Source organism: Neovison vison, chromosome 3 (genome assembly GCF_020171115.1).
Source record: "Neovison vison isolate M4711 chromosome 3, ASM_NN_V1, whole genome shotgun sequence".
NCBI classification, from domain to species: Eukaryota; Metazoa; Chordata; class Mammalia; order Carnivora; family Mustelidae; genus Neogale; species Neogale vison.
In genome coordinates this window covers 175994183-176019693 of record NC_058093.1, presented here as the reverse complement: position 1 = coordinate 176019693, position 25511 = coordinate 175994183, and the positions used below count along the sequence as shown (strand labels likewise).

General features: G+C 40.5%; 1 protein-coding gene across 9 annotated transcripts in view; it reads left to right on the top strand.

The window, feature by feature from the left end:
• MYOM1 (myomesin 1) overlaps positions 1-22746 on the top strand; it is a 159287-nt gene extending 136541 nt beyond the window's left edge. For 8 of the 9 annotated variants that reach the window (XM_044243342.1, XM_044243334.1, XM_044243335.1 and 5 more), the window contains 12 exons: positions 1316-1460; positions 2349-2408; positions 2733-2800; positions 6912-7025; positions 8038-8125; positions 9314-9352; positions 9440-9545; positions 13309-13472; positions 15710-15746; positions 15988-16010; positions 18360-18415; positions 21925-22746. In XM_044243342.1, coding sequence (XP_044099277.1) covers positions 1316-1460; positions 2349-2408; positions 2733-2800; positions 6912-7025; positions 8038-8125; positions 9314-9352; positions 9440-9545; positions 13309-13472; positions 15710-15746; positions 15988-16010; positions 18360-18415; positions 21925-22218 — 1194 coding nt within the window. In that variant the 3' untranslated portion in view covers positions 22219-22746. The remainder of the gene's footprint in view (positions 1-1315; positions 1461-2348; positions 2409-2732; positions 2801-6911; positions 7026-8037; positions 8126-9313; positions 9353-9439; positions 9546-13308; positions 13473-15709; positions 15747-15987; positions 16011-18359; positions 18416-21924) is intronic. The other variant, XM_044243341.1, reaches the window with a different exon arrangement.
• Positions 22747-25511: the final 2765 nt, after the last annotated feature.

The window sequence follows — 25511 nt, the reverse complement described above, 5'->3', positions numbered from 1 at the left end:
TGGGAGAGAGGTGTGATTTGTGGCCATTATTAACAACCTGTTCTCCTTTCATCAAGATATGTTTTAAAAACATTTCAGGATTCATTAGTGAGGAGGAGAATGAATAACATAAAATAGCAAAAAAAAAAAAAAAGTAATTTATTTCTTTTCAGCTCATTTAGCAACCGTGTATAGAACCTGAATAAGTCACACAGATTCCACGGTGACCCATCTTCTCCATTTTCAAAATATTCTCCTTGATGGCTGTGCTCATCACCCAGCCAGTGGAGGGGAAGGAAAAAGCATTGTTGGCATCATTGTCTTCTGCCACAGCTGTTTAGGGACCACTGGTGCACACATGTGCATTGACGCACTCTCCTTTATGTGTTCACACAGGCTCTCTTGCTATTGCCCACATGCACACATACGCATACATGCTCTGAACTTGAAGAACTGTTCATTGTCATTGCAGTTCTTACACTATTTCATTGGTAGAAATCAGTGTCATAGGCTAAGTTCCCTAGAAAGGCAGTCTGAAATAGAATTTCTCTCAAGAGTGGGGATTAGGAAAACAAGCTAATGTAGAAGAAAGCAAAGCAAAAATGTGGTCTCAGTTGCAGACTGGCTTCCTGCAGGGAACACTCTGGAGCAAGAACTGCAGCACAGAGCTGATACCAGACCTGAGCCTTCATTCTGTGACATTTTATAGGAAAACTTCATTAAGTAAAATCCACTATAGAACCTGTGCTTGTATGCCCAGAGGCTAAGATTTATCTTTACATTGAAAAAAAGTTGCCTAAGCAACATATAAAATAAGCACAGAACAGTAGGGTGAGTACAGTTTATTAGCAACAAATGGACTTCACATATTTTGGAGGCATTCTTATTCACATATTAATTCCACATATATTTATTAACTGCCTGCTATAGACCTTGTGTGCCCAAGATGTGAGGGATATAGCAATGGATGAGACAAAAACATGTCTGTCACGTTGTTTTGCATTATTCTGCTAATTAAAACGAATGTAATCTGGAAGGTAAAATGGGAATCTAAAAACACCTTTTTGGCAACATTTCTGACTTGGGATAACAGAACTTTATTTGTATTTTAAAAAATTAAATTTAAGACTTTATAGTAATCAGTTCTGGTCAATGTCATATATGCCACATCATATTTTTCTTTTTCTAGGGAACAAGATTTTGAAAGCCCATCTTAAAAAAAAAAGTTAACAATAAATTTTGTTAAAATTATGATTCCTTGGAGTTTGCATTTATTCCATCAGGCATCAGCATCATATCTTCCTCACTGATTTCTGTTTTCCTTTCCACATTGAAGAAATACAAGATGCATATTGACCGAAACACTGGCATAATTGAAATGTTCATGGAAAAGCTACAGGATGACGATGAGGGAACATATACTTTCCAGCTTCAAGATGGGAAAGCAACTGGCCACTCCACTCTTGTTCTCATTGGAGATGGTAAGAAGTCTGTGGCACATTAACTCAAAGACTTCACTGTTCCCTTCAGTGCAAATACCCTGTGACATCAAAGTGGTCATGTGGAAGGCAGCAGGAAATGTTTCTTGTATTTCAAACATTGGAATCCAATTTCAGTGAATACTTTCCACAGTATTTCACCAGATTTAACCTTAGCCCACAGGGAAGACTGCAGTTAAATGATCTCCTGTCTAAACAAGTATTTATTACTAAAATTCTCCAGTTAAGGAGATTGCAATACAACGAAGACTGCATCTGTATCTCAGAAAAAATGATAGTACTTTATACTGTGTACGTACTTTAAACTACTTAAATTAAGAAAAAAAATATGCACAAGTGGTTCATGCCAGATCAATTAATTCTACTATATAACTGGATTATATGTCAGTTGCCATAAGCCACTGTAGAAACTACCAACATGTAAAATGTGGCATTTAACAAATGTGGCATTTGGAAAGGCTGGCCAAATCTCTACATTTGCAACATCCAATACTATTTCACTATTTTCTTGCTTCATGACCTTGAACGATTTACTTAACCTTCCTAGCCTCTTTCTTCATTATAAAAACTTAAATAGGTTATCATGATGTATAAGTACATTATAATAATGAATATAGGGATCTCTGGGTGGCTACATCAGTTAAGTATCTGCCGTCAGCGTGTGTCATGATTCCAGGGTCTTAGATTCTAGTCCCACATCAGGCTCTTTGCTCAGCAGGAGGCCTGCTTCTCCCCCTGCTTGTTCTCTCTCTGACAAACAAATAAATGAAATCTTAAAAAAAAAAAAAAGCAATATAAGTCAGCACAGTGGCTGGCATATACAGTTATACCACTCAACTCAATTCATACTTCTTTGTTTTTCTATTTTAGTTTATAAAAAACTCCAGAAAGAAGCCGAATTCCAGCGGCAAGAATGGATCAGGAAACAAGGTAAAAATGGGCAGTGAGCAAAGAGAAAAACTTTGTATTTCTTGAAAAAAATATTCCAAGATTAATTCCGTAACAAATTTAAGTGTATATTATTGCTAATGTTAATAATGCCCTGGTAAATTAAAAAAAGATTGAAAATATTTATTATTAAATTTATGTCAGTTTAAAATATTTGAAAACTAATTTTGAATTTTAAAGTATCACTTTATATATTTATGTGTATAAATATACTTTGTATACATATATCATTTTAGAATTTAAGAATGAGCTTTGATTTTGCATTTGTGATTAGTAGAGTGATTATTGATCATTAAAATTTTCTAGGTCCTCATTTTGCTGAGTATTTGAGCTGGGAAGTGACTGGTGAATGTAATGTACTATTGAAATGCAAGGTAAGGAGGAATCTGGGTGGCACAATAGGCTGAGCATCCAACTCCATTTTGGCTCAGGTCAGGATCTCGTGGGTCAAGGGACTTGAGCCCCACGTCCAGCCCAGTGTCAAGCTCCCCACTTAGTGGGGAATTATCTTGAGATTCTCTCTCCCTTTGCCCGCCCTCTCTCTCCCTTTCTTTCGAAAATAAATAAACAAATCTTAAAAAAAAAAAAAAAGAAGAAGAAGAAGAAGAAATGCAGGGTAAGAAGTAGGTAAATTTTAAATATTTGATACAAGTGAAATAAAAATAACATAGAATGTGAGAAAGGAAAGATCAATTTTTCATCACCATTTGAACCAAAATGCTAAGTGACACATTCTTGCCATTGATTATTACTGTAATCATTGGTTGGGAAGATACATAAGATAAAATGAAACCTAAAATAAGATAAAATAAAGCAACATAAAAATATGGGAAGATAAGATGATTGCACCTACTAATTTCACCCTAGTTGATAAGGACTGGCTCTTCTCTTTTTAAATCAAGACTTTATGTTTTTTAGGAGAAGTTTTAGGTTCACAACAAAATTGCAGGGAAGGTACAGAGATTTCCCCGGTAGCCCCTGTCCCCATACTTGTATAGCCAGCATCTTCATCAACATCCCCCCACCAGAGTCACACATTTGTTCCAAATGATGATTCTACATGGCCATGTCATAATTGCCCGAAGTCCACAGTTTACATTAGGGTTCACTCTTGGCATTATATATTCTATGGGTTTAGATGAATATATAATGACCTTTATCCACCATTATAGTATCATACAGAGTTTTTTCACTGCCTTAAAAAGCCTTTGTGCTCTACCTATTCATTCTTCTTTCCCCTGCCCCCATTTAAAAAAAAAATTAATCTCAGAAGAATCTCATAATGTCTTTGTTTCAGGCCAAATCTTCATTCTAAGTAATAGATGTATTCTACAGTCATTCCAGATACACTGTCTTTCCATGGAAGTGTAGCAATTTCCTATCTAGCTTGTATGACTGAGGCAACAATACCCTTGAGTATTGGCTAGCTCAGCTGTGGGTTCTGAAACCAGTGTGCTGCCGGGATGGAAGAGGCTTGGTCAAGAGTTTGCAGCTCATGACCAATTGTCTCATTAGGCCTAGGGAAAAATTTAGAAATAGAAGTCCATATCACATTCTGAATCATTTTGTACCTTAGCTCATGGTGTGTTCAGCTGAGTGAGTCATCAGAATGTTTTGAGGCTGGAGTGTGAAGGTCATGGCAGCAGACAGTGACTCCAAAGTAGAAGCGTGGGTTTGGCATTGGCATTGTAAAAGTCAGAACCCAAGTGCTCCCATCTCTTCCAAGTCTGATGACATTTAAAGGAACAGCAGTCTACCAGAAATATGTCCGAAGATAAAGTCTAGGCTTTATTTAGCCTCTCAGGAAATGGCAAACTTCCTGAAAAACAGTTTCTCAGGCACCACCCAAAGCCCTCTCTCTCGTCTTGGCTGTCCACGGCCATGTTGCCCCTGACTCGCTTTCTCCTTCATACTGCCCACCCCATAAACCATGCCTTCCCTAAGACCCACATGTCTATCCTCCTTCTTTCTGTTCTACCTGTTACACTAGCCTTCTGGGAGGTGAACTCTGGTGTCCTGTTTCAATGGCTTTCCTCAGGAGGATCAGTCCCTTGCCCAGATTCTGAATGTAGAAAGAGATTCTGAATAATCATACATTATGTATTCATGCTGTTCCAGTGCCTGGAGTGATCTTCTTTCAGCTTCTCTGACAAAATCCTTTCTCTAGGCCCAGCTTAGTCATCTTTTCTGTAAAGCCTTTCCCTTCTCTGTCCAGGTAGAATGAACTTTCCTCTGTCTAGCCGTTGCTCTTTGTTTCATGATTATAGCAATTTTGATACATTTAGCAATTTATATATTCATTATAGTTAACGGGGTATGTGTAGTTAGATTCATGAGACTATCGTGGGCCAGCCCCACTTGGAACCACTCTACTCAACAGAATATAGGACAAGAACCCCAGCTTGCCTGCAAGGCAGTGCTGGGCACTCCTTACCTGCAGGAATCCACTTTACCACCCCCTGATGACAGCTAAGGTGCAAGGGGACAAGACCTACTTTGGTCAGTGTAGGAAATGCAATGGCTTTAAAAATACTTCATACTCTAAGCATCCGATACCTCTTGTAACAACTCCCTAGGCAGAGCTTCCAGCGGTCCCCATGAGGGGCATGCCCAAATTACAAGTGTCAGCATACTTAGGGAAGCCTAAAGCTGTGGAGTCCATTTCTAGTCCCTCCTAGTCCCAGCTTTTTTCCCAGGCAGGGGTCATTTTTATCAGAAGTGATGTCGCCTAGTAACAGTTACTTCCTATAATTCAGGGACCCGTTTACAGGATTATAAAGAATGTTTTTGTGTGCTGGTTTCACTATAAAGTTACCAGTGTTGGTTCTTATGTTACTTTATGTTTATGTTAATATAAATATATATATTTATATTAACATATTCTGTTATTTGTCCCAGCGGTGCAGTTCTGTGAATCATCAGGCTTACACATTTCACAGCACTCATCACAGCACATACCCTCCCCAATGTCCATAACCCAGCCACCCTCTCCCTAGCCCCCTCTCCCCAGCAACCCCCAGTTTGTTTTGTGAGATTAAGAGTCTCTCATGGTTTGTCTCCCTCCTGATCCCATATTATTTTATTTATTAACGGAAAGTTTTTAACATTTTAAAGCTTGCATACCCTTGTTTGTAATTACATTAAACATTTTTTTTCATCTGTTTGTTTTGTGGTTATATCTCCTCTTTGGGGAATTATGTGTTCATTTCTTCAGTCATCATCTAGGTGTTAGGGATTGTTTTCTTGATTTGTATGAAGTCTTTTACTTTTTTATATAATTTTAATTATATAAGAAATACATGAATATACCCTTCTTTGTAGAAAATTCAAACATTATAGATCAAGCGCAAGATCCCTTTAACTGTATGAGTGTATTTAACCTATTTGAAGTTTGTATAGGTATAGGATTTAAATGTTTCCTCAAAATTGCTAAGGAATTAATTTATTAAATCATAGTTGATGGATGTTAACTAAACTTACTGTGGTAATCATTTTATAATATATACATATCTCAAATCAATATATTTACCTTAAACTTATATATTATATGTCAATTATATCTCAATAAACCTGAAAATACTTTAATTAAAAAATGTTTTTAAAAACATACTTACCTTCCACATTTATTTGCAAAACTTCATTAGTCTTTTTAAAAATATTTAGAGGGGTGCCTGGATGACTCAGTCAGTAGACCATGTGGCTCTTGATCTCAGACTCGTGAGTCTGAGTTCCATGTATGTAGAAACTATAAATAAATAAACTTTTAAAAATAAAAAATAAAATATTTAGATACATATTTACTCATTTAGATATATACTTACTCATTCTGTTCTTTTGATAAAGGATTTTTGTGTGTGTGTGACACAAGCTATATTTTAATGTGATGGGATGTGTCTGCCCATGATTTTCAGATATTTATTATTATTATTTATTTTATTTAAGTCTCCCTGCCATCATGTACATATCTATTCTTTTCTGCCCACCAGACAGGTTTTGTTTTGTTTTGTTTTGTGTCCACCAGATAGTTTTAAAATCAATTTTTATTGTTGAACATAGAAATGCTATTGATTTAGGTTTATTCACTTGTATCTATTTTATTTTAAACTCTTTATCAATTAAAATAGCTTTCAGTTGATCCCTTTAGAAATCTATGTCTTTTCTCCCTCCGATTTCCCCCAGCTCCCTTGGGGGAGATGAACTACCAGAGACTGTGGACTGTGAGAAACAAACTGAGGGTTTTGGAGGGGAGGAGGATAGGAAGTTGGATGAGCCTGGTGGTGGGTATTAAGGAGGAAGCACTGGGTATGGTGCAAAAACAATGAATCTTGGAACACTGAAAAAAATAAAATAAAGTTAAAAAGAAACCTGTGTCTTCCAAGCTCTTCTAAGCTTTCTGTTCTATCCAATGCTACGTTAAGAACTATTTAGTTTTGTAAGAGTAGCAGTCCCCTATTTCAAGAAGTATAATTATGGTTTTTCTTCTAGGTGGCAAATATTAAGAAGGAGACTCATATTGTATGGTACAAAGATGAAAGAGAGATATCAGTGGATGAAAAGCATGACTTTAAGGATGGTATATGTACCCTGCTTATAACAGAGGTAGGTGACTGTAAGTGTGAAATGTAAGTATATTAGTTCTGTACTCTACATTCTTCTAAAAAAGAGACTAGATTCTGTATGCCTTTGCCCCACACATTTTTTTTTGGCTTTTTTTTTTTCAATTTATTTATTTTCAGAAAAACATTATTCATTATTTTTTCACCACACCCAGTGCTCCATGCGAGCCGTGCCCTCTATAATACCCACCACCTGGTACCCCAACCTCCCACCCCCCCGCCACTTCAAACCCCTCAGATTGTTTTTCAGAGTCCATAGTCTCTAATGGTTCACCGCCCCTTCCAATTTACCCAAATTCCCTACTCCTCTAGTGAAATAAGTCAAGCAGAGAGAGTCAATTATCATATGGTTTCACTTATTTGTGGAGCCCCACACATTTTTAACACCTTACTTCTTGCTGCTCCAAGATACCTGCCCTGACATCACCCAAAAAACAAGCCATAGGAACACAAAAGCTTCTCTCACCTTGTGATAAGGCATGGATTTGTCAGCTATCCAATATCCTACCAGTATTAGCTAGATAGCACCAACTCTGGCCTCTCTGAACTACCTCTTTTCATAGTTGGGTGAGTGGCAGGACTATTAAATGGATTCTTCTTGGTTTGCTCTTAAGCCTCATTGTACTTGTTGCCAAAAGTACAGAGACAATCAGACACAGTATTCAGTTAAGTACAGATTTTCATCTACGTTTTGTCTAAAAGAACATATCATTCAAATATATGTGATCATTAGTTTTTAACATGAAGGCAGAGTAAAGGATAAGGAATTTAAGTCTCAAATCAATTATAATCTTAGAGGATGAAAAATCAGGACTGCTAGCAGGTCAAATGATGACAGACAGGTTCATCTGTGAAGTCCTCATCACTCCCTTGGCCAGATGTTTGTTAAATGTGTGATTTGACTGAGGGTCTATAAACGACAGGACCTTAAAAATGCAAACACCATTCTCTGAAGCTGCTATAATCTGCAACGTGGTGTTTCCATTCCCTCTTAGTTTTCCAAGAAAGATGCTGGGATTTATGAAGTTATCTTGAAGGACGACAGAGGAAAAGATAAGAGCAGACTGAAGCTTGTGGATGAAGGTCAGTCTTCTCCTAACTACTGGGGTTCATTTTGTGTGTTCTGTGTATAGAACTAACTAGTTAAGTTAGTTAACTAACTAACTAACTTAACTAGTTATTACTTAACTAGGTCATGCTGAGTTTTTGTTCACAGATTTTGTTTTAATTTAAATTCCAGCAGAGTGAACTACTGTGTTGTTAAAAAGTATTTCACTTTTAGTCTTCCTGGAAATCAAAGAGTACTTTTAATCTTCAGAGAACTTATAGTCCATAGTCCACAAGGGTTCTCTTTTCAATATAAATCATCATTTTTGTTTCAACCCTATAAAAAATGTTCCAGAGTCAAAAGCTACTGTGAGGGACATCTGGCTGTCTCAGCGGGAGAAGCATGTGACTCTTGATCTCAGGGTTGTGAGTTCAAGCTCCAAGTTGAGTGTAGAGATTACTTAAAAAAAAAAAAAAAAGTTTATTTAAAAAAAAATTACCATGAAAAACATGTCACCGAATAGTCTACCTTTAACAGATCTCAATGAAGAATTATATATGAAATGTCAAGTTGTCAAGTCTCTCAGTTATTAGCAGAGCAAGAAAGCAATTTCCATTTTTCAGAGACTTCTAAGGACAAATATATCATGATAAACAAAGGCATACATGTGACCACCAAACTTCCAAGCATATTCTTGAACAAGATCTTTAACATATTACTAACAGTGTCAGTCTGACTTTGATTTCATCTTCCTGATCCTGGTGGAGGCAAGACTAAATGTGCTTATTGGCAAGAAGCATTATCAGGCGGAGAAGTATCAGGAAACCTGACTGGCTAATTCGTTATGAGTTGATGACACAGATAAGAAAATTCCACGTATGTAATCTAAGACTTCTTGGGACTCAAGAGAAGAATCCTAAAGCCAAGAACCTTCCTGGAAATCTCACTGTGGCTTTCTCTAGAATGTAAATATGATGACAGTTACAAAGAATTAGAGGGAAAAGTATATCAGAATAAGAGCAGGGATCTTTTAAAAGTTGATACAACTTAAGTAGTATTCCCTCAAAGAGCACTTCGGCTCAGTTGATCAGCAAATTCACCTGTAGCCAATACCCTTCACCAGGCAGGTTAATGCTAAGATCACATGCTACTCAAAATTTGAGATCTGACCTTACGTTGAGCATTTTTATGCTAAAGCTCTGTCTATGAATTTCTATTCACAGCCTTTAAAGAACTGATGAGTGAAGTATGTAAAACCATAGGTAAGCTAAAATGGTCTCCCCACAACAATGCTTCACTGTTCTGGATAGGCTTACAGCTGTATGAACTATCCTGTTTTTCTCTTTCAGCTCTGTCTGCTACAGACCTGAAAATCCAGAGCACAGCTGAGGGCATCCGGCTGTACTCTTTTGTTACTTACTACCTGGAAGATCTGAAAGTTAACTGGTCCCACAAGTAAGTAAGTGGGAACTTAACTGCCATGTAGAAATTCTTTCTGCCGTGTGTGTGTGTGTGTGTGTGTGTGTGTGTGTGTGTGTTGGCAGGGGTAGGGAGGGAGCAGCAACAACCTTCTCTTCTTCCTCTCAGGTAAGGAGCCTTCTTACTTCCCAGGTCTGACGTTGACAAATGTAGGACAGAAGCATCCCACCATTCCCTTAGCATGAGGTTAGCCCTTTCCCTCAACACGTGCATGGCGAGGCCAGTGATGGCTAAGATCATCTGTCCTTGTGATCTGGGAACTGTCATCATCCATAAACATCTTTGTAATGGAACTTCTACATCCAGAGGGTTGAGCTTGGGCTCCCTCTGCTTTGCCAGGCAAATGAGATTCTTATCCCCTCTTTCTAAACACAGTTCACCCCTACTATGGTCTGGAACAAAACTGAAGCAGCACGCACCACGAGCCACCAAATTTCCCATTATATGAGTTAATAGGCATTCATCAAAGAAACCTAATCCAGTGGAGCACCCGAGTTTGTTCTTGTTATCATTGATAGCAGTTGGCATAGTTGGGCATGGGCATGTCTGTTGTCCACCCTTGGAAGGCTTTGGGGATTGAAGATTACTTTGGGAATGTGTATTTGAGCTAGACTGAGCCTGCAGATCTGTTCTAATCCCAGGTTCCTTTGTGGAGTATAGGTGAACCCAAGTTCACCTCTGGGATTCTAAGAGCTAAAGTAGGTTTCTATGTTCAGTCAGTCCCCCCGTTATACTTTCGACATTGTCCTTAACCACTGCCCTTCCTTGAAATGTCCTGAGCTGAAAGAGAACAGCCTGGCATAGAAATCTGATGGGGCACAGAACCCTTCAGTCCACTCTTCGGATGCAGGGGGTTCTCATTCCAGAAGTTCTTTAGGAGCCCCACCAAGCAATAGGTCAGTGTGGCAGCCCTGCGAGGAGGCACACAACAGTGTTTATTTGTATCTTCCCTACAGTGGGTGTCTATCACATGCTAGCCGCTGCCCTAAGCCCTTCACACGTACGAATTCATTTACTATTCACAGTTCTAGGAGGCAGGTCTAGGAAGCTCAGGCTTGGGAATGACTTGCTTGAGGTCATACAGCTAAGTGGCAGTTAGAGGACTGAGCCCAGGCCTGGCTCCAGAGCTCCCCACACAGTGGTGTTCCAGTTGCTTTAAAAGTCTAGATCAAGGGGTGCCTGGGTGGCTCCGTGGGTTAAAGCCTCTGCCTTTGGCTCAGGTCATGATGCCAGGGTCCTGGGATCAAGCCCCACTTCGGGCTCTCTGCTCAGCGGGGAGCCTGCTTCCTCCTCTTTCTGCCTACTTGTGATCTCTGTCTGTCAAATAAATAAATAAATAATCTTTTTTTAAAAAAAAAGTCTAGATGGAACATTTAACTGGAACTGAGTCCCACAAAACAGACATTTGTGTTTTCTTTAAAATGACTACTATGATATAAAACAGTGTTTTTATTCTTTTTCTCCTTCTTTTCCTGAGCTCTTAAAAAAGAGAGAGAGTGGGAGAGAGCGGGGAGAGAACAAGCGAAATTCCAATTTGAATGCTTGGGGTTTCAGTCCTTTGTTCTATTTCTTTCAGAACACATTTTAGGAAAGTAATTATAAGTTAAAATAGATCAAATTCTAGGAAATTCCTCTGTGACATCTAGGACATTCTAATATATCAGTCTGAAGAATAAGAGAAGATGAATTAACTGAGTCATCAAAAAGCTTTATATCATCTTTAAAAGAATTACTTGCTCAAAAAAAATTAGAACATTCAGTTTTAAGGAAGTTGCTATTAGACTAGCAAGGCATAAACCTTTTACACTATTTGGTCTAGTCAGCTGAATGACTATTTTGTGTACCCGTGTGCCTATGAAAGATTCAGGAACCAAGGACTGATTGTCTTCACTGTCTTTACGTAAGTGTGGCCTAACAGGAAAAGACTTGAAATGGGTTTTAGCCTTGACTTCATTCCTATCTGTCCTTGAATCTTAGGCAAGTCATTTAATATTTTGAAATCTTGGGTTTCTTTCATACGGAATAGGAACAGTACCTGTTCTATCTCATAATAGTGATGGAGCCAATGAGAGAATGAAATTTATGGCACTTTGTAAACCATGAAGGGCTTTACAAATCTAAGGTACTATATTATTCAAGTTAGTCAGAGGTTAGAGAATTCAAACAGATTTATTAGAGCAAAACCAAGGTCTAGCTTTCTAACTCCTTAAGACATATATATTTCTCAGACTCAAGTCTGTGGGTACAGGTGGGTTCCTTTACCTTACATCTTATAGCAGTTTTTTTTTTTTCCTTTTTAAAAAAATTTTGGGGAAGAGGAGGGATAGAGGGAGAGGGAGAGGGAGAAGCAGGCTCCCCACTGAGCAGGAAGTCCACCCTGGGGCTTGATCCCAGGACCATGAGGTCATGACCTGAGCCAAAGACAGATGCTTAATTGACTGAGCCACTCCGGCACCCCTCTTATGGCAGTTTGTGAATATATTTTAAAGAATGTACTGTATAAAAAAATGATGAATGTTTATTTGAAAGCTGAAACTTTTTTAGTGGAGATTTTTTGTTTTTCTGTTTTTAGTTCATTTTGTTTATTACAACTACAAATGTAATACATGCTTGTTTTAGAAAATGTACTTATAATTATAGAGGGCACAGCTTGCATGGAGCACTGGGTGTGGTGAAAAAATAATGAATACTGTTTTTCTGAAAATAAATAAATTGGAAAAAAAATGATCTAAAGTAATTAAGTCATCAAAACTTTTTCAAGATATGTGACAGAAAAATGCAATGTATATTAAGAAAAATAAAGGTTTTTGTTTGTTTGTTTTTTAAAAAAAAAGAAAATGTACTTATAATATCATATTACATATTAGAGAGAGTTTATAAAATAATATCATCCATAGTTTTCCTAGCCATAGTGTAAACTTTTTGGTGTACTTCCAGTCTTTTTTGTTTGCATAATTGTTACTATAATTAAGTAGTTCTGTATACTGCTTTTTTTCTGATTTCCTCACATGTTTACAAACTCTTCATAAAGTTTCTTTCAGCATCATTGACAGTACACCTACCTCTACCTTTCTCTTCATTTATAACAGTAACATTTCTAAATCATCACAAGGCCAAGTGTTCTATTGCTTTTATTCTCTAAAGAATGGAATGTATGTGTCTGCTCATGACTTGCTATAGAATTTGGAGAAACTAATGTCCAGGGACAGAGAAAGTGCCTCATTCATCATGGCAGACTCCGCTTTTCATTGTTTTAAATAGCTTTGTAACCACTTATGTCAATAGATGTCAGCCACAGATGACTGACCCTCCTTAGGTCTGTTTTTACTTAGTTTGTAAAATCTGACTTACAGCCATAGACCATCTGTAAGAAATATGCAGTAATAGAATACATAGTTTGGACTTTTCACTTTAAAGATTCTCTTAGTCCTACAAATAAACCGAAGCAAAAGCAAAGATAACTAATACCACTGAGAAGAATCGGTGTTGCAATTGGCTAGGACCCCAGACTGCTGCTGGAGGTTAAATGTACAGACTGTTCACCCCCACCACCACCCTGGGCCTTGGAACCCAAGTTCTGTGATTCAGGGCCCACACTTTTTCTTAAGCTGAACATGCATGGTTCTCATGTTGTTTGAAACCCTGTAAAACTCTAAGCTGAGACCCTCAAAGACAGACAAAGTAAAAATCAGCTGTGGATGAAAGGAGACAATAACAATGTTTTCTTTGCTGTGAACAGCGGGACTCCTATTAAGTACTCAGACAGAGTTAAGAGTGGGGTCACCGGGCAGCAGATCTGGCTGCAAATCAGCGAGCCCACTCCGAATGACAAAGGCAAATATGTGATGGAGCTCTTTGATGGCAAAACTGGACATCTGAAGACAGTGGATCTTTCTGGACAAGGTAAATGAATATTTTACAGATTAGAACTTTTCTGTGGAGGAATGGGCTTTTTAAAAGGAATTAAGGGTGATAAGAGGTCATTGCATCTGACTATTGGAGGATGATTAGAGATTTTAAGAAAGCAATTTAAATTCAGCATGGTGGTAGAAGCAAGAATTCAGTGGGTCTTGATTCAGTGTAATGTCTCTACAAAGTAGAGACAAACACAGAAAGGAGTCCCTTTTCAACATGCTCACAAAGGAGGGCAGGCTGATTTACAGTCACCTGAGCAAGAACAAGCACTGAAGAAGTTCTGGTGACTGGAGTTTGAGCATGTTTAAGAGTTTAAGAATTCAGTTAAGCTGGAAGATGTGAGTGACGAGAAATAACCAATGTATCCGTGTTCTGAAGAAAGGAAGGTCTGAGATCCAGGGCAGGGGTGAAGGCATTGACTTTGGAAAGGAGTAGGGATCACTTTTCTATAGAAACCAGGGGTGGGTGGGTTGGGGTGATTGGGGTGGGGGGGTTAGATAAATATGAATAAGCAAAGATCAATAGTGAGAAGAGAAGAAAGTTGGAGAAGTTGGGTCCTTATGGCCTCAGATGTCTTGGCCATCTGCTGCGAGACTGGGGGCATCTGGAGAGAAGAGGGAAGAGAAGCAGGAAGTAATGAGAGGTGTGGAAGATAGAGTCGAGAGGTAACACGCAGCTAGCAACCACAAGATAAACAGCTCCGAGTGGTGGATGAGGAGAGGGAGCTTGTGTTCCAAATCTGTAGCTCTTCATCTGTCAGCCCCAAGGTCTTGGAAGCCACAAGGTCAGGATGTTGTGCCCCGAGGCTCTTAATGTGCAGCTTATTTATCACTGTTCTTGCCTCCAGCTCCTGTCTCTATCATCCCCCTTCAAGGACCTGGGGCTCAGCCTCTGGGCAGTCCTTCCACTGCTCCTGTCTAGCTCTGCCTCATATTCCTTAGGGAGACCTTGGACTGACTTTGTCTTCCACCTCTTCATATACTAAAATGCAGTGTGAATATTCCAAAAGTCTTAGTGTTTTTAAACTGCAGAGAGTAGATTCACAAGAGCTCAGCCTTTCAGCAGTCCTGCCTTGAATTGTTTTGGGCTGAGCTACCAGGCCCTTCCTCCCCCCACGTCCCCCCCCTACACCCCCCCCATCCCTCATCTCCCACCCAGGAGAGCTAGAAAGAGGGGAATGGCTGCCTTCAGGCTCTGCTGCTCCTGAGTCACAGGCTGTAGTAACAGGATTTCTTCTGTAGTCCCTCTGACAACCAAAAACGGCAACAGGAAGGGGTGGATAAATTTAAAACTTTAAAAAAAAAAATTTCTTTTACTCTCTGGCCCACCCAAGCAGATTAGTTCAACGGGGCTCAGCTCTTTCTCAGTGTCGTGTGGGCAGAAGGAAGGAACTGAACGTTTAGCCTAACTGGTCGACCTCCAGAGACTTGAAGCCTGACTTTTTATGCTTCTTTTTCCCCTCCATAAAAGGAGGGGGATGGATTAGTTATTAGGTAAATACTTTCAAGATGTAAAATATGGTGATTCCCAGACCACATAGGAGCAAAGAAGAGGTGAGAGAGATTTCAAAATAAAGCTGCCTTTATGCCCGAACTTTTCGAAGTGGCTTGCTCAGCAGGCTTGGTTAGGGGAGAAAGATATTAGAAGTCTGTAGCTCCCCTTTCCTTGTCTCACTGTCTTTTCTCTGGGCTCCGGCCCAGCTTGGAAGCATTGCTTCAGCCGGCACTGGTGGAGGCTGTGAGCGTAGTAGCTCCCATGCCCTTTGACACAGATAGATGGGCCAGACTGCGTAATACGGAAACATTTCACTGTCCAGCTCAGAGGCTGTGCCCTGTGGGATGATTTAATAAGAGAAAAGTCTTTTTGATGTTCAGGATGCTTATCCTGCAACCATCTTTATTACCATTTTATCTTTGGCAGAGCTAATCTTTTCCTCTCTGCTTGAAAGGAAGGCTTCTCACCAAATTGAGAGCTTCTAAAATCCACTACTTCATCTTTTCTACTTAGAAAGTATTTGCTTCTCCTGCAAGTCCATCCTGTTGCAGAGTCAGCGCGCAGGCACAGTCTTATTCAATCAGTTTAGTCATGTCTGGACTGACCACACTGACCTCAGGCTGCGAACTTTAATCTGCTACTGTGTGTTTTCAGTTCTGGGTGAGAACATTCTAACGTCTCTCTGTCTCTCTCTCTCTCTCTCTCTCTTTTTTTTTTTTTCCCTCTTAAAGCCTATGATGAAGCCTATGCTGAATTCCAGAGATTAAAGTAAGTCCCTTGCCATTTGTGTGCCCTGATTTCTCTGGAACATGGTGTGCTGCTCCCCCCACCTGAGGGTTAGAGAGGGTCTTTCATTTTGGCAAATGCCTAAAAACAGCACTTTCCACTGCTTTGCTGAGCAGCAAAATGTCTCTGAGGCAATGAAATGCAGTCAAGGTTTGCGACTTTGAAGTACCACTAAAACAAAATTCTTCTTTGTTTGTATGTTTGTTCGTTTCTCCAACCACAGACAAGCTGCCATTGCCGAGAAAAGTAAGTAAAGACCCTTCCCATTTACTCCTGGCATCGTCTCAAAAAATAGCTTTTGTTTTTTTAATTTTGACTGTAGACAGAGGGTGAAGTGGTTTTTTTTCTTTTCTTTCATTCCTTTTTTTTTTTTTTTTTTAAATCTTAGGTGTTCTACATATGTTTTCATTTAGTCTCTTGAGTAAGAATGTCTGTGAAAAGAAGGTCTCAGATTACATTTTAAGAATGTCACTGAGCTCTTGACTTGAACTAACCCCTGGGTATCCTGAGAAATCTCTGGGTACAAGTTACACAATAAGTTGTTAATCACTTGCAGCAGGCACAACGTATCAGAAAAATGTATCTATATTAAAGAAAAAATAAAAAACTATAAATTTGACATCAGATAAATCACTGTAACTCATCAAATACTCCTGCATTTTCCTAAGAGCCCCTGTAGGATACAAGAAGCCAAATAAGGCCTTCTTGAATACTTCAGTCTGCATAAACAAACACCGAACTGTCAAGCCTTTGTACCCAGAAACTGTGCTCACTCCTAACTTCCTTAGCTGTTGGCCTCATACATGGAGATTTCTAGACCTCAATCTTTTAAAGATTCTGAGAGACATGAACTAATTACGATAATCATTCAGGTTCTCTCTGAGTGTGTGAGGCAGAGTTTGAAAATTGTTGAGGGCTAAAATTACATAGAGTCAGTCCCACGCTGGAATGGAGGGAACCAGGAGGGGGAGTGAGCGGTGAAGTCACCTGGCAGCCTTTCAGTAGCTCCAGGTCATTCAGGATGGAACTTTCCACCTTTGACTGCTTTCCCCTCTCCTTCCTGCTCTTTTCTTCTCCCTTCTCTTGTGCTGGGTTTGTGAGTGGTGAGGCAGCTGCTAACGGTGAATGGGGCAGATGCCAGCACCAGCACGGGGCGTGCCGGGGGAGTACAGCGTGACAGGGGAGCACTTCTCCTTGGTACCAAGTGGCCCCCTTCCAAGCCTGTATGCACAAGCAAGGCCAGTGTCCACAGTTGACCGCCACTCCCCATTGTTGAACTCTGGTGGGCAAGGAGCCCGCTCCTCCCTCCAGATCCTGAATTCTTTCTGAAGTTTCTGCATTGAAGCAGTTTAGAGCTATAAGAGGCTTGAGTGCCCCTGTGTTTAACCTTTTGTAAGCTGAGGGGTGCTTAATTCAAACAACATCTTTCACGCAGATCCAAAATGTAAAATAGGTAAAAGCCAAGTTAGTGTAATTGAAGGTGGGATGGGATCTGGGCTCCCTGACTCAGTGTCCCTCCTCAGACCTCCTCCCAGGGCCCCCAAGGAATCCTGTGGATGCTATGGAGCAGGGCTGGGTACCTTCATGTCCACAGGCGTAATGCAACTCTTCCATCATCCCCAGATTAGGAGACTATGGTCCACGCAGTGCAGTGACTTGCCTAAGGTCACACATTGGGTGGTGTAGGTAGGAGCCAGATGAGGAGTTGAGCTTACAAGTGGTACAGGGTGTGATGGAATCAGCAGGAAAATGTAGTCAAGATTCAAGACTCGTTCAAAGCTGTAGTCTGACTTAGTGAAGAAGGGAGTTGTACAAACAGGGATCTAGAGTCAAACATTAATTGAAATGGGCCTAAAATTGAGAGAGTGGTGGCCACTGTGTTAGTGTGAGACAGCGTCCCTTTGAGCAGATTACAGAAAGGTGTCCTTCCCTGGGGCTGAGCCAGTTGTACCCAAAGCACAGGGCTTGGTGGTGGTACGAGGGGAGCAAGAGGTCAGCTCGGAATTTCAGCACCTTTTCCCACACCTTGTCCCCTCAGCTGGGGGCTTTTGTACTTCATGGCCATAGACAGTAGCCCTACATAGTCCTACACACCAAGAACTACCAGGAGACAAAAATGGGAAGCTCTCTAGGAAAAGCCCAAAGAAAGCCCACATCTGCAAAAGCCTTGTGGCACACAGCCTCCAATTATACTTTTTTTTTTTTAAATGAAGGAAGCCCTTGAAAGAGGCCAAACAGACTTGGAGGCTGTCCATAGAGATCTGCTCTGCCTCCTTGAGCTGACCCCCACTGAGCTACAGAAAGGCCAGGGCTGAAGATAGTCGTGAAAATTATAGGGCAGGTCTTAATACAACAAAGCCGTCTCAAGCTGATCATTTGGGTAGAGGCACCCACACACACAAGTTATCTGTGCAAGGAAGAATAACATCTAAAATTGTCAGACCCTTTCCTAATTTTGCATATTAAAAATGGGTATAAAATAATTGTTAGGAGAAGGAAACTAAATTGGAAGATTAGTTCCCTGGGGTGCTTTTGTGAGTGTGATCACTGGCGCTCATCATTTCAGTGATTAACCAGAAACACCTATGCTTGCAGACCGCGCCCGAGTGGTGGGTGGACTCCCCGACGTGGTCACCATCCAGGAAGGCAAGGTAAGCATGCAGCACTCCTGTCTCGGCTTCCTCCACACTAGCAATGGATTCCAGTGCCCTGGACTTCGTTCTGTCTAAGAGCTCCCACCGCCTTCATCTTAAGCCACTGCTGCTTTGGCTTGACTTCAGAGTAGCCAAATACAAGAATCAAAATGGAGTCCATTTTTCAAGTCAACATAACGTTTTGTAGGCCAAGCATTAGGGTACAAGTAACCTTATGTGGGCACATGTAGACCACTTAGTCTCTTCCCAGAGGTACCCTTTCATATCACGAGAAGGAAAAAAGGTTCAATCACAACTATTTGACAAATGTAACTGGAGAAGGATGCAACCTCTAACACCTAGTGGAATATGGGCTGTCCCCTTAAATACTTCACCTCTGAAGGGAAATATCTGAAGGGAAGGGAAACATCTTGTGCCGTGAATTTCTATAGGTTCTGTTTCAGTTGAAAACTGATTTATTTGTTTTTTTAAAAAAAGATTTTAGGGGGCATCTGGGTGGCTCCGTTGGTTAAGCAGCTGCTTTCGGCTCAAATAATAATCCTAAAGTCCTGGGATTGAGTCCTGCATCGGGCTCCCTACTGAGCAGGGAACCCGTTTCTCCCTCTCCCTCTGCCTGCTGCTCTGCCTACTTGTGCTCTCTATCACTCTGTCAAATAAATAAATAAATAATAAAAAATAAAGATTTTTATACAAATGAAATTGAGAGAGAGCGAGCACAAGGGGCGGGGAAGCAGAGGAAGAGAGAGGGAGAAGTGGGTTCCCTGGTCAGCTGGGAGCCTGATGCTGGGCTCCATCCCAGGACCCTGGGATCATGACCTGAGCTGAAGGCAGACATTTAACCAACTGAGGAACTCAGTCAGTTAAAAGCCTTTTGGGGGGCCTGAGTGCCCCCCAAAACTGATTTCTTTCCATTTAACTTTAAACTAGTATTTCCTGGCTCCATAATAATCTCTCTGAAAAGCAATGAACATACTTTCTAACCTGGATTCACTGTCTTCATCCTTCTGTTTCAAAAGCAATGAAAATGCTTTCTAACTTGGATTTACTTGCTTCATCCCTCTGTTTCATTAAGACAAATTCAGTAAGTCAGCCATAATGGATGGATACTTGAAGGAAAATAAAAGCTTTTACCAGTGAAGACATATGATGGGTAGACTAGAGATAAACAAGGCATGTGGAAAGGCTTTAGTGAGAGGCAGGTCTCATCCAGCTGCATTTCTTCATGGGTGGAATATAGATGACCACAGCTGACCTGAAGCTCAACCAATGCCAGGCTGCTTTTGTCTTTAAACTCCGTTTTTCATGTTCCTCATTTAATGGGGTTCCAGATATTCAACTCATTGGGTTGGAGTGAGAATTCTGAGAGAGAATATATGGGAAAGGACTTTGTGATCTGTAATGGAAATAAATCTAAATAGGGATAGTAGTTTTCCATGACACCTAAGGTATTTGGGAGTTTGGCTCGGTTTTTTAAAAAGTTTTAACCCCCAAGGGGCCCTTGGATAGCTCAGTCAGTAGAGCATGCAACTCTTGATCTCAGGGTCATGAGTTCATGCCCCACACTGGGCATGGAGCCTGCTTAAAGAGAAAAACAAAACAAAACAAAACAAAAGTTTTAACCCCAGGTCTGCTTGGATAAGTTTGATGACAATAACTTGATTATTTTTCTTGTTAAAATGTGTTTATAGGATAATTCAGTAAAAAATCCTAATTAACCATGGGAGGGAAGAGATTTCTTAATCTCCCAGTTTTAAGCAATACTCTTATAGAAGAGATAGTAAAGACCCTTTAGAGGGATATTTAGATGAATATCCTCTTCCTGTGTATTGTGAGCCCTAGTTCTTTTTCTTATACTTCCTGGATTTCAGTAAGAAAAAAAAAATGCAAGAATGGAATTTAAAAATGTGAAGTAAATTCAACAATGTTGGCCATCAGAGAAATGCAAATTAAAACCACAGTGAAATATCATAACACCTATCAGAATTACTAAAATAAAAACAGTGAAAACAACAAGTGCTAATAAGGATGCAGAGAAACAGAGTCATTTGTACATTGCTAGTAGAAATGTAAGCCAAGATTGTGAAGCCAGGCAGGAAAACAGTTTGGCAATTTCTCAAAGAAGAAAACATGCATTTGTCATATGACCCAGTAGTTATACTCCTGGGCATTTATCATAAAGAAAATAAAATTTATGTTCACATAAATACCTGTATACAAACGTTCAATAGCAGTTTCATTCACAATGGCCCCCAACTGGAAACAGCCCAGATGACCTTTCTGGTATATATATATACATATATATATATATATGTCCCATGGCACAGTATTGAGCCATAAAAAGGGACAAAGTATTGATCCCTGCAGTAACTTGGATGAATCTGCAAGGAATTATTATGCCAAGTGGAAAAGGCATGCTGAAAAGGTTACATGCTATATGATGCTATTTATATAATGCTTTAGAAATTAGGAAATTTTAGAAATGGAAAATTGGTGGTTGCCAGGAGTTAGAAATGAGGCTGGGGGTGGGGGATGGAGGTGGGTATAAAGGGCAACATGAGAGATCCTTGTGATGGAAATGTTCTTTATCTTGATTGAGGAGACGGATACATGGACCTAGACAAGGGATAGAATTGAATAGAACCACACACACACACACACACACACACACACACAACACCCATGAGTATAGGCCAAACTGGGGAGATCTGAATAAGAACCATGGGTTGTATCACTGGTAATGTACTGGTTGTGTTATTACACTGTGGTTTTGTAAAGTGTTAATATTAGGACAAACTGGGTAAGGTCCCATACAACCTCTCTATTATCTTTTACTACAGTTTCTGAATCTACAATTATCCTTAAATTTTTCAACAAAAAAGTAACGGTAAAGTAAAACGATTGGCCTAAACATTGATATTTTGAAGTAAGAGGGTTTCAGCACAGATGGCAATATAATAAAATATCAGGAAATAGGAACACATTTTGGTAGAGCACCATCTCAACTACAACAGACTGGTTGGGGTTTGAGGGGAGAAATAAACGGAGGGAGATGGAACCTGAAGATGAATCCCACTATCTGAAACAGCTGTCATGATTCTGCTGCTGGGCTCTGTGAGGCAGAGAAAATGCAAAGTGAGCAGGTGGTGATTATGGCAATGAGATTTCTCTACTGAGACAGAATCCAAATGCCACATGAGAGCAAAAGACATCTATGTGTTTATGAAAGCAAGAGTGCAGATGGGAACTGGCAGCCAACTCCTTCGTGTGGCTCTGATGATGAGCCTTCCCAAAGCCGGGAAGCTGAGGCCCTCCAGAAATCTACTTAGGAGTGAAGTCAAATTATAATTGAAGCAGTTGCATGCCCCTGTTATCACATCACTCCACCCGTTATTCCAGGGGCTTTGTATTATCATCCTTTGGGTCCTGCCAAACCTCCAGAAAGTTTCTTGAAGTTGGATCATTGTACCTGATCTGTCTCCTTCCCTCTCATGAAATGTGTTTTGCAGGCGCTTAATCTCACCTGCATCGTGTGGGGCGACCCAACTCCAGAGGTTTCCTGGTTAAAGAACGAGAAGCCCCTGGTCCCAGATGACCACTGTAGCGTCAGGTTTGAGGCCGGCAAGACTGCCTACTTCACCATCAGTGGGGTGAGCACCGCCGACTCTGGCAAATACGGGCTGGTTGTGAAGAACAAGTACGGCTCAGAGATAAGCGACTTCACAATCAGTGTGTTCATCCCGGAGGAGGTGGCTAGGAAGGCGACTGAGCAGCCCCAGAAAGGCAACAAGAAGGCCAAGTGACCAGGAGGCTGTACGAGGGGATCTGCGCTGAGCTGCCTTGTGTTACTCACGTGCGAATGGCTTGGGTTAAGTGTAAGGAACTCTTCCCGCTTTCTACTCCCTATTTTTGTGCTGGCTCAGGGGAAAATCATAAAATCTCTCATTCATATAAAAAAAGCATCAACTAACAACATTTTGATAGTTTTCTTTATCAACAAATTCTGTGTTAAGAAAATGCCATTGGTCGCACAAATACTAGGAAACGGTTTTAAGGAAAAGACCAGAATAAAGACAGAGGGATGTTGGATGATGGTGAGAGAGTAGGTGAATCTGTTGTGGAGCAGCATTTGGACGTGGCTTGACTTTTCCGGGGAAATTCTCATGGGTTTCAGTCATACTTCAGCATCCTGTCCAAAGGGGGATGAATTGTTAAGCCAAGCAGTGTGTTTTGTGTGTTGTTAATGATAGTGACGTGCATTTCTGCTGGCGGTCTTGTGATTTGGAGCCTCCTCAGTATTAATAAACGGTCCTCATGCCTCTCCTCTTTCCCATTAGTGTTTTTCTCCTTCCTGTTCAGCTGTTCAGTGGTGTGGTCTCTGCTGCATCCTTCCCACTGCATCTTACAGCACATCTTCTGATTTAAATTCCTTTGGGTTAAAGTAGTCCCTTCCTAGTATGATCAGACGAGCCATCAGGTCAACTGAGGTTCAAGGGTATGAAATTGCTCCATTGTTGTACATCTGGCAGCTTAATGTACCATCAAGTCGATCCCATTGTTAAGGTACCCAAAGTAATTGCATGTAATGTGTCGATTAAGGATAATAAGACGGTGTGGGAGTCTACTGCCAGAATTGGCGACAAAGGGTGCACAGCTAAGAAAAAAAGAACCCTGATTCTGAGTTCAGAGGACTGCCAGCTTTGGAGCCTGCCCCTCTTTGCAGGGCTTGCTGACAGGCAGCATTATGCTTTAGGAAATTTGGTTCTCCCCCTATTACTGTCCCCAGCCACCACGCAACACCACCACACACCCACAACCTGCTCACATGCAAATGCAAATGTGCACACTTGTGCTCACTCACAAACCACTGGAGGAAAACAGTTAGGATAAAAAAAGTTTTCTCTTCTCCATCCTCCTGCCAAAGGTCAGAGATGGGACAACAGACTCCTTTATAAGTTTGGAGGTATACCTACACATCCTCTCCTTTGCAAAGTTCAGGACTAGAAACTGCCTCCCATCTGATTCCCTTGTGCAGCTAAGTGTCCCCTGCTGTTGCCATGACATTGAACACCAGGCAGCAGAGAGATGCTGTGCTGTCACTAGCAGGCATGGCAAGTTGATGAACTTCTCAAGGGTCAAATGCACCCTGCCAAGGGCAGCTGATCTTGAGCAGTCTGAAGCTTTCCCTCCTTCAGCAAGAGGGCTCTCTCTGAATGAGGGGACCAAAGGAAATTGAACACCAGCAGGGAAGCCGAAGAGAAGGAAAAGGAGAATAGCAGGAGCTGTGCAGGTAAGAGGCCCCTGGGACTCTCCTCAGAACCCCAAATGCACCCCTCACAAGAACCAGCAGCAAAGTCACCAGCGTTGGGGGAAGGGAAGAAGGGAGGTATGTGCGTGAGCTGAACCTGCTACCCCCACCCCCAGTTCCATATCACTGGAGCCCAGACCAGAGAGAAAACAGGAAGGACTTTGAGTCCAATGAAAACACAATTTTAAAACAGTGTGTCCTAAGTTCTGAAATTATGTGAAAACTTGTGAAATGAAAGTGTGCATCACAGAGATCCCTGCCATCCAGTCCAGACAGACCTGATGGAAAAGGTGGCAGTGAGGGACAAAAATGCTTTCATACTCATAGCTCCATACACTGAGACTCCTCAACAAAATGGTTATAAGAAGTATTTCAGGGGCACCTGGGTGGCTCAGCTGGTTAAGGGTCCAACTCTTGATTTCGGCTCAGGTCATGATCTCAGGGTTGTGAAATGGGGCTCCATGTCAGGCTCCACACTGCGTGTGAGTCCTGCTTAAGATTTTCTCTCTCTCCCTCTGCTTCTTCTGCACCCTCCCCTTTACTCCCCCCCCATTGTTACAGCCACTGTAACAATGAAACTGAATCAACTACATTCTGATTTGATGACTTATGTAAAAAGCTGCTGTTCCTACAGGGAAAAATAGAACAAAAGTATAGATCTATCAATTTAATGATGCTGAAAGACTTTCTAACTCATGAGAACTCATAAAAGTGTGACCTGCTAAATGTGAGCTACTGATACACAGAGGATTGTATTGGAGCACAAAAAAGACTATTCAGAGTTTTGTTTTATAAGATTAATATTCAATCTACTGAAGTAATAAATTAAAATTCTAGATCTTCCTAAATCCTTGAAGGTTAGTTTTAAAATCTCATTTTCCTATTTAAAAATCTAGCCATCGAAAAGATTGAAGGATGCCTTGATAATGTAATTAAGTTCCCTTTAACTTATTAAACTGTATTTATAAATTAATCTATTTGCTTTCCATTTTAGGTACTACTATTATCTGACTTAACAAATAAAAACTTTCCAAAAATTTCAACAACTTTAATTGCCTGTGAAACTAAGCATATTGAAATGAAAATTTTGAGTTCTCTTAAATGTTCTCATTTTGTATTTAAACCCAGTAAGCCTTCAGCATAAAATCACAATCAGGGGTGCCTGTGTGGGTTAGTCAGTTAAGCATCTGCCTTTGGCTCAGGTCGTGATCCCAGGGTCCTGGGCTTGAGTCCCGCATCGGGCTCCTTGCGCCACAGGGAGCCTGCTTCTCTCTTGCCCTCTGCCTGCCACTGTGCCTGCTTGTGTGTGTGTGTGTGCGCTCTCTCTCTCTCTGTCTGTCTGACAAATAAATAAAATCTTAAAAAAAAAAAAAAGCTGTAGATGGCAACTTTATAAAAAAAAATCACCATCAGTTAAACACTGTAAGTTAAAATCATAAAGCTGAGCTATTACTAGGATAAAACCCTGAGTATCTAAAAATCAAATATGCACAGATGCAATAATGCAAAATTCTATTAATTCTAAATAGAATTAATAGAATTCTATTCTACCTAGAATTAATAGAATTTTATTATAGAATTAATAAAATTCTATTAATTCTACCTAGATAAATCCCCTCTGGCCTGGAACTGGAGTTAATACCTACTTTAGAACAAGAGATGTGGCTCAGACTGTTGAAGATGGGCAGCTGTATACACGGTCCTGCAAAAAGCTGGGGTACATGAAGCGTAGCTTAGTCAAAAAATTAGGAATGATAAAAATATCACCAACTGACAAAGAGAAGCTAC